Here is a 9,409-nt window from a genome sequence, read left to right on the forward strand (position 1 = left end):
GCCTGTGAAAGTAGCAGCCACGGATGTGGAGCAGAAACCTGGGCTTTCTCTGCCTGACACTGAGCAATAGGTGGTTGGTGGGTTTGCATAGACATGGCTCACATCTTCGCCCTACATTGTCATCGTGCTCACAGGACCAGTATTCTGTACACACACACACACACACGTGCATGTGCACACTCACTTGTGTAGGGTCAGGATTTTCTCTTCACTTGAACCTTGCATTCTCCTCTCACTTCTACCCAGGCAACACGTAACATCTGTGGAAGAGTATTGGCTTATGTCTCCCTCAAATCTGAGTGTGTGTGCATATATTTATGTATATGTTTGAGTCAGTAGCAAGGCTGAGCTCAGGTAAATGCAAGACAGCCCAGTAAAATCAAACCTTGGAAAGAAAATACTTTTCTGCCTGTGAACTAATAGTCTGAGCTGTTAAATAACTTCAGCTCTTAAAGGCACACATTTCCCATACACAGAGGTGTGCATTCAACAGTTTATTGCAAGGGGAAGCTGAGAGAACCCAGAACAAATTGCATTCAGCCCATATAATTTAATTAGATCTACAAACAAGGTAACACTGGTTGCCCAGGGGATTTAAAGCTGAACTAAGAATTGCTTGGTGGTCTGTTACAAAAAAATAAAATAAGGCCCCAAATTTTGTGCCTCTGTATTGATGGGGAGTACCAGAGTGTTTACCCAGGCCCTAGCTTAGAGCAGGAAAACCAGCTGCACCGCAGAGTGAGCAGTTTAGCCTTGTCCTCGACTCTTAACTTGAGTGCATGTGCCAGTACGCACAGGTGAGGGTCCTTCATGCCGCAGAGCGTTGCTTGTGCCAAAGCAGTACTGCAGGCGTTCAACTCCGGAAGATTTCCACCATCCCTGTTCCTTTCCAGCTTTGCAGTATTGCAAAGTATTTGCAGCTTTGCAGGCTCATAGCACTTTGGGTTTGTTTGCAGCTTTGCAAGGAGTTGATTTCAGTGGTTATTTAAGTGAGGTTTTGTGCCATAATATACCTGTTGGCCTCAGAATTTGTGAATCAGTGGAAAGCCCCTCATAACACCCGTTGTGAACTATCTGGCAACTTTTATCTACTTGCTCTGCCTCAGACCACGTAATGCAGAGCAATAACACCTCTTGTCATGGGGCCACCGTACTAGTCCATTGTAGCAAGCATTTTTATTTTGATGCCATTGGAAATGTGTTTTCTACATTTAACTTAGGTCTTCTAACACTGTGGTATTTTCTCCAGCTTCCATTTTCCTTTTTCAAGCTGCCTCTTACTTCAGGTTCATGAGGATAAGAAGCTGTGTCTGATAACTGGGTCTTTTCTCCTCCCTCTTTGCTTCTGCAGTCTTCATGGAATAAATCGGCTAACCAGCCCTGGACAAACAACATAGCCAGATACGGAGACACTATCACAAAAGAGCCTCTCTCTGCTGTGAACGGATCACTGAAGCTCCAGTCCAGTGCAGGACAGAAGCTTTTGTTACAAGCTCTGGTTTATGATGCTGTTATGGTGGGTGTCTTTCGTGGTTTATTGGCTTGTGTACCCTGATGCATTTTTTCATTTATTGCCCCATCTCCCTTTCTTCTTTTTGCAGCACAGTAGAAAGTATTTTCTTCTCTGAGCTAGTTTCAGTTGGCTGATTACAGGCTTTATTTTTTCCTGGGCGCAGTGCTGTATGCCAGCAAGACTGGCAGCATTTGAGTAAAAGCTGTCTGTTTTTTCCAGGCATCCTGCAAAGGCTCTCCCCTGGTCCCCCGCTTGTGACTTCAGCCAGTCTTTGAGGGCTCTGCTGTGCACTGTGTTCTTTTGGCGATGGTCAATCGGAGCTGGTTACCTTGGTTGTGGCGTATGCTGTGGCGGTCCTGGTTCCCGAGGAACCAGAGCCAGGCACCAGCAGTCTGGTTTGGATCTTCTCTGGCCGTGCAGCAAGCAGCCTGCCAAATGACTTAGCAGCTGCAGTGCTCCGCACAGGCTCATTAAGATCTATAGTGTGCTTGCCTGAAGAAGGAATTGCATTTTTGCCTATAAAAGGAGTCAAAGATCAAGGGTTGATTTAAACTCCTTCCCCAGATAGGGTAGAGCAATTTCCACTGCACTTGTCGTCTTTATGTGGGTGTACAGACGGGGAGGAAATCCCACTTTCTGATAGTCCTTCATTGGAATAAATACAGGCTCCCATGTTTGAGAGAGTTTGTGCAAGGATCATGATACCTGTGCCACAGTTTCACCAAAGCAAGCTGATATCCACTCAGATAGGCAGATCTTCTGGTATGCAGTCAGGTTATTGCTTTAAGAAGTTCACCCCTCTTCACCCTACCCCCAACAAATACTTCTAAGTAACCTATCTATGTTTCCTTCCTAGATAGTAGTGTGAAAATCAATTATACACAGGATGTAATTAACATTGTGGATAGAGTTAAGACAATGTTTTACAACCCAATTACAGGGCACCATTTACAGCACAGCTTACGCATCAGAGTTTGTCAACAAAAGGAGAAAAGTGTTAAAATATGTAAATGACACACAAAGTTGGTTTCAACAGAAAGCACAAATTATACATAGGATGTCTCACTTCCATACTTTGGATCGTCTCCTTACTATTAACAGCCAGCCCAGAACTTGAGCAGCGATTACCTAAAGACCTCTTTGTGAGCTTCCAAAATAATATACCTGTTAAATTATCAAATGATAATCTAGTAGAATAACCTGCTTGCTAGCAAACTTTTGAGACCAGTAGCCTGGACTCTGCTTAAAACACTGCACAGGAGAATTGATTTTTTTTTTTTTTTTTTCTCCTGAATTGAAGTACTTGACTTTTTTACACAGACTTTTGTAAGCCATGACAAGAGGTATAACAAAGAAACATTTTGTGATATGTAGCCAAGATTAAACCAGAAAGGTGAAGAGGGCCATAGTATCTTAGCTGTGGATCTTTAGCCTAAGCTGTCTGAGAAACCTGCCAGATTTTTAGAGTGCTGCCCACCCACCCTTTAGAAATCGAGAAAGAGTGGTGATTTTTGAAAATTTTGGTCTTTCACGCCAGTGGGGGAGGCTTGGAGGAATGGCTGCTCCAGCCTGCCAAGAAACCTTGGGCAAATCAATTCACTCCCTTGAGACTTGCTTTTCCAAATGTAAAATAGGAATAATGAACCTAAGATGCTTCTTAAGACTTTAGCCCTGAGAAACACATCAAGATAGGCTTAATAAAGGCACGTGTACATCCCACCACACTGTAGGATTAAGGAGGAACGCATACTTCACTCCTTGGTTGGGTTGCAGTCACAATTATCTGACTTTCCTTTCCTTTACTTCCCCACCCCATTTGATAACAGAATGAAGCAAAGAAAAGCCACCCCCCAGCCCGCCTCCATCAAGTGGAAGCAGAAGTCATCGTCCATTCTGATTTTTCAGCCTCTGATAGAGACTGCGACTCTCAGCTTCACACACTGGGCAGTGAAGAAATGGAAACCGAGGACCAAGAACCTGAAGAGTTTCCCTCCAGTGACCCGGCTCTTCCCAGCTCTCCCAGTAAGCAGCAAGATGCTGGCCAACCGTTGATGGACTGCAAGGGCAATTCTGAGATTCAGACCCGGGGTGGACCATTAAGTACTGACAGAAAGACTAACAAAACAGAGGCAGTTTGCATCCATGAGCTCACCAATGGCTTCCACAGGCACGGAGAAAGTCTACCCTCAATGAAGAGCGGAGATTCAGACTCTATCCAGGAAGGCAGGGGGGACGTACAACCAGTCAAGTGCCAGTCGCTTTCCATGGCCCCAGAGGATGCCCCCCTGTGTAGTAACTCTGGTTTAACCAGTTCATCCTCAGCGTCTGAGAACATGACATATGTCCTCAATCATTAAAAGAGTAAACTAATCTGATTTTGATCATGGGAGAGCTAGAAGCACTAATAAAGGCCTGTCTCTGTGAGGTACTGCATGCCCTCGACTTACTGAGTCCAGCAGGAGCTAGAAAGGCACAGCATCTCACCAGAACAGGATTTGGACCTGTCAGCTGTACATATGAATCTACCTACTGATTTCTTGAAGGTAATAAGAGCCCCATCTTCTTCTCACTGAACCTGACGAGTAATTTGGTGTTTGTGGAAGCAGGATTTTGAGCCATCTGCTAAAGGCTGATGTGAAACCATGGCTAGAACAGAGCCTTCTGCATTAGACTGGTGCAGTCACTTCCCTGTCGTCCTCAATGGCGACTGGCAAGAGGTCTTTTAATGCTGAAAAGAGGCAGAGGACACTGAGTGGTCCTTCTCAGCTCTCTCTTCACCATGGAGGGCCTTGGCGTCACCTATTGCTTTGCAGCATTGGGATGAATTTTGTCAAATGAGGAGGTGGAAACCAACACAAACAGACGTTCAGTGAGCTGTAACCAGTAGCCTTTTCTGCCCTCCCGTGCTTAAAATGATTATAAGGCTCTCTTTGTACGCTACCACAGTAACTATTACTAGCAGGCTGATGTAGTAGCCTTTTATTACACACTCTACGAGTGCCTCTAACAACCTGTACTATATAGAACCTTCTCCAGTGTCTGGGTCATTTCACCAACCTGGACTTTGTTTTACGTAGGTTCTTGTACCTAATATTTTAGGTACACATCTGTCCTTTTAATGTACAACATGTATTTTTATTTCCTTGGAGCATCTTTATATTATTTAATTTTATAAAGTGGAGTAGTGTGTGGTATAGAGTAGCATTTTTACTACTTCTCTCTTTCTTTTTTTTTTTCCCTCCCTAACAACACAACTACCTCATGTCTGTTGGAGAAAAAAAAAAAAAGCAGTAGATCTACTTTTTTGTTATAGTCCATTATAGGTTTTAACTTATTCTTATACTGCCTTTTTCTAAAGAATATGTTTGCACTGGTTGTTGACTATTTTTTAATGAATAGTACTGTGGATCTGATGTCTCTCTCGCTTTGTTTCTTTGTAAGGTATTGCCGTACGGTAATTCTACAGCTGGAGAGTTGGGCTGTGTTTCTCTGTAGGACTATGTGTTTTATAGGAGCTGGCCAAAGGAGAGTATTTCAGCTGGTGGGATGTTGATCGATCTTTAAGAAGCCTATACTAGTGAAGAGAATAAAGAACTGAGAATTGCAAAAGTAACTTGTGATCTTGGGGAACGTCTATTCCTTTTTCTGTGCTCAAGTGGACATGCCTCAGATGATTCTGATTTCCAGAGAGTAGCCCTCAGCCTCTTGGAAGCGGTGGATTTGTGAAGGCTTTGGATGCACCAGTGATAATTTCTAGCACTTCTGAGAGTCCTGGCCAAAGCATGTTTATTAAAGAGGCACCACAGAGTTTAAAAACTATAATCAGATCCTAGCTCTTGTACCCCTAGGGTTTGAGTTTTGTTACAGAGTACATTTAAAAATTATCCAGTTGCTGACAATTTTCGTTGCTGACACTGTTTGCTTACTGCTGACAAGTCTATCAGCTTGTTCTTCTGGTACTGGGTGAACGTTTTGCTACTCGTCCCTAGCCTGTCTCTACCCTGTTCCAGGCTTGCAGAGTTTGACTGCAAATGCCACAGATTGGATCAGCTCCTCAGGGGCGATTGGGATCTGTAATTCTGTTCTGCTCATTGGGTATTTGATAAACATTCTTCCTTTGGAGATCTGGCTATCTGTTTGTTAAAGAGCAAGGGGAAAGATGCACAGCTCCCTCTTTTTCTGCTGAAATTCCCCAAAGGCTGTGCGGGTAGCTTTGTGCTGATCTGTGAAAGGCTTCGGACTTCTTTTGTATTGAGATCTGGACTGAGATACTACTCTTTGCAGCAATGAGAACCTGCTCCACCAGCAGCCCTGTACCTGCTTCTGTTGTGCAGAGCCGTGTCACGGTCTGGCCTATGTTCAGAGCTGAGCTGGGCCAGCCTGTGTCCTTTCAGTCGTCCATCTGACCCTGTTGGCTCCAGCTGTTCAGAAGATGAGTAACTCCAAGCTGCAATGTACCCAGTTCGGAAGGATGTCAAAGCTTTCGCCTTCCCCCATCCTACGACTTCTCCTCCCAGCATGACACACCGTCCAGTAAATGGCTGTATTTCCACTTGTCCCACTCGCTCCGTTGCTCCAGATGGTGCTTGGTACCCTGAGGAGTCTTGGAAATGCTTTCCATGCTCTGAAGCACCATGACTCTGAAAGGCTTTAGCAGAGAGATTTGAAATTGGTGCCTGTGAGCAGGCTAGGCAAGAGTTAGAGCATGTGTGCTACCAGAGCAAGGAGCTAGAAAGGCAAGAAATTGTAACTGGGCAAAGGAAGTGCATAATTAACCTTCAGAACTCACTGCAACAAGACTTTGAAACTAACAACTCAGCAGGGTTACAGATAAGACAGCGAAGCGTTATTGCAGGCAATAAGGGCAATTCACAGTTATATGAGAGCGGATGCAATTGCTGAGGTATTAACCCTCCAGCTGGGAGTATCAGGCACCAGCTGCAGAGGATGGGGGGCGATTTCTGTAGCTGGACCTTGGTTTGCAGTTAGTCTTGGGGAAGAGTCCTTGCCTTTCCCGGTGACAGAACAGACCTTTTCTCTGTACAAACCAGACTGCCACTTCTGATGTGCAAAAAGGGAGAAGGACCCTTCTTTGAAAGGCCTACTCCAACGGAATTCCTGGTGACTTCCTTGCAACTCCAAAACCAAGTCACCTGCCTGTTCCCCCATGCAAAACCAGCGCGCGTAACAGTGTGCCAAAAGACTGCTTCTTGCATGTTCCTGAGTGATACAGACAGAGTAGCCTTGAGGCAGGAGAGCTCCCTGGATTGAACTTTTGGAACGAACACAGGGGTTGGAAACGTGCTAGTGGCCTCTGGGGAATAGTGGCAGGATCTTGGGGTACATCTTCTCTGGGCGTCATCTTGGGACGTACTCTGGAAAAGAGCAGCAAGCCAGTTGGTAGCTTTTGAAGGCTGAGCGTCTCTGCTCCTGGAGGGCAGCACAGGCAGGAGTTTGGGCAGAAGCGGACAGAACCGGGCTGCTCGAGCTCTCCTCCCAGCTCCCCGTCATGCCACTGTACTTGGGGCAGGTCATGTACCAGCTCTGAGCTTTCTGTCTGTACCACGAGGGTTTGTGGGGACAGAGGCTTCGCCCAGTGACGGGTTCAAACCGATTTAGGACTGTGTGCCACAGTTGCCAGGAACACTCCTTGGTACACACACCTGCCGCTTTCCCTGCACTGGCTTTAGAGATCCTGTAGCTGTTGTTGAGCCGCCTAAAAACTACGCCTGCCTGTCGCTGAAGCCAACGCAAGTGGGCGCAGTGTGGGATTGTTCACTTGGAGCACCTTAGGCTGATCCTGAAACCCCCAAGTTGGCTATGTGCTTTGAGAGGATGGGGGGAGATGCAGTGGAGTGCACACAGCCCTCTTTATGCTAGGATTTATTCAGGCAGAAAGCTGCACCACAAAAGTACTTTGTTTCCTCCTGTTGAGGCTTCTTCTGACCTTGCTCCACCCCAGTGGATTGTACCAGAGCTTGAAACTGGCAGCATTTGGACATCCAAGTACTGCAGAAGCAGTGGACTGATGTGCCAGACCTCAGCTGCATAAATCATTTCCCTCAGAGCCAAGAGATCTCCACTGATGGACAGCAGCAAAAGCGTTCTGAAACCACTCGCTCTACGAGTGTCGGTGTCCATGCAAAATGCTTGGTGTTCCTCGTTTATCTCAACTGTACCCCAGATCCCCCCTATTTTGAACACGTGGGACTGTTCTAGTCTTAGCTAGTGGTGAGAAATGAATGGAAGAAGATAGGTAACACACATATCGTGTGAAACAACCAGTGCATATATTTTTTTATCATGAAATAAGTAGCTTAATTTCCCACAGACGCTCAAACTGTTGATACCTTTAATTACACATCATACTTAATATATGTTCCTACACATCAGGCTCCCTTCTCCCTTTTCCTCCTTTCAGTAACACTAAAGATTATTGCTGTTCAGCTTTTTGCTGGTGTATGTTGTTTTACATTGTTAAAATGTCAGATTTGTCTCACTGGCATAATTTTGTAGTATTAACGTTACCATTTGGCTACACAACTGTATATTTCCCATGCTGCTGTGAAAGTCACAATTCTAATTCTTTTATTTCTTTTAATTTCCTGTTACGTGAAACATATGACTCAGCTAAAAGTATCTTTTCAACTTTTTGTTGATTTCTTATTTAACAGACAGTAAAGTTCTGGTTTAAATAGCTGAAATGAGATAATTTATAACCTAGGTTTTGAGAACTGTGTTACATTACTAGCTAATAATTCTGAGATCAGTCCATGAAATATGCTCTGTAAGAAAACAACCGTTTCAATAGAACGCTATATATGTTTTTGAGCTCATAGAAATAGATCTTTTGAAGGGATCATTGTGTCTTTTCTAATCAATACCCTTGTTAGAAAAGAGGTATTTAGTCCAGCAGAAATCTATCATTTAGTTCTGTTATCATGTTCCCTTGCTAATATTTTAAAATTAAGTTTCATTTAATTTTGTACACAACGCATAAGGAAGCGTAACCAGAACTTGATCTTGTTTTAAGACTGTGTCTGTATTTGGTTCCATGCTGTACTTAATTATAACTTTCTTTCTTAAGAGACTTTCTTACTCCACAAATATTCTTTAGTGTTAAAGTGTAAGAAGACATTGTCCTTATATTCCTTAACTAATGGATTATTAATAAAATATTTTAAAAAATGGTGGCGTTTTTCTCATGATTGCCTGTTACAGCTCATGTTCCAAGAGAAAGTTTTGTCATGGAAGGCTGATTCTGTAACAGTGCTTGGAGCAGCTGGACCTGGGGAAATAGGCTCTTATACGGTGGGCTGAACCTGCCCTTCCAAAATACAGATGAGATGGCAGAAGACGTGGGTTTGCTAGAGACGGGACTGCGCTGTGTTGCTGCAGGCTAGGTCAGCCTGGCTAGGACCGCGCCTCGTGGTGTGAGGAGGACTGCAATTGCACTTCCTAATGTTTCAAATCCAGCCTAGTGCTTATCAGAGTAATTCAGTTCGGGATGGATCCGAACAAGACCTGGCAGCTGACAGATCCAGGGCTGCACAGTGGGATAATTCCAGTATTGGAGTGTGTTACAAGGAGAGATGATTGCTTAGTTCTCATCATTTCTCTTCCTACTTGATGCAGGATTTTGGACACTCTTCTGAGCCAGCTGGTGCCTGTTACTGTAGCGGAGAGGGTAGACCCAGATGTACCGTAGCCCATGTCTGGTCTGGTCATTTGAGGTTGTATTGCAGTCAGACACCTACGTGGTGGGCAGCAGTGCTGGGAGCTGGACTGGGGCTTCATGCTTATGCCAGTTCAGTGCCTGAGCCTGCAACTGTGAGGGTTTGGAGCGGTGGATGCCTGCTTCCTTAGAGGTAGCTCTTCTGGGATCACAGGCGTGGG

General features: G+C 44.7%; 1 protein-coding gene across 5 annotated transcripts in view; it reads left to right on the plus strand.

The window, feature by feature from the left end:
* Positions 1–8,695, plus strand: part of IGDCC4 (immunoglobulin superfamily DCC subclass member 4) — a 108,575-nt gene extending 99,880 nt beyond the window's left edge. For all 5 annotated transcript variants that reach the window (XM_068958179.1, XM_068958180.1, XM_068958181.1 and 2 more), the window contains 2 exons: positions 1,352–1,516; positions 3,340–8,695. In XM_068958179.1, coding sequence (XP_068814280.1) covers positions 1,352–1,516; positions 3,340–3,870 — 696 coding nt within the window. In that variant the 3' untranslated portion in view covers positions 3,871–8,695. The remainder of the gene's footprint in view (positions 1–1,351; positions 1,517–3,339) is intronic.
* Positions 8,696–9,409: the final 714 nt, after the last annotated feature.

Source organism: Struthio camelus, chromosome 12 (assembly GCF_040807025.1).
Source record: "Struthio camelus isolate bStrCam1 chromosome 12, bStrCam1.hap1, whole genome shotgun sequence".
Taxonomy (NCBI): Eukaryota; Metazoa; Chordata; class Aves; order Struthioniformes; family Struthionidae; genus Struthio; species Struthio camelus.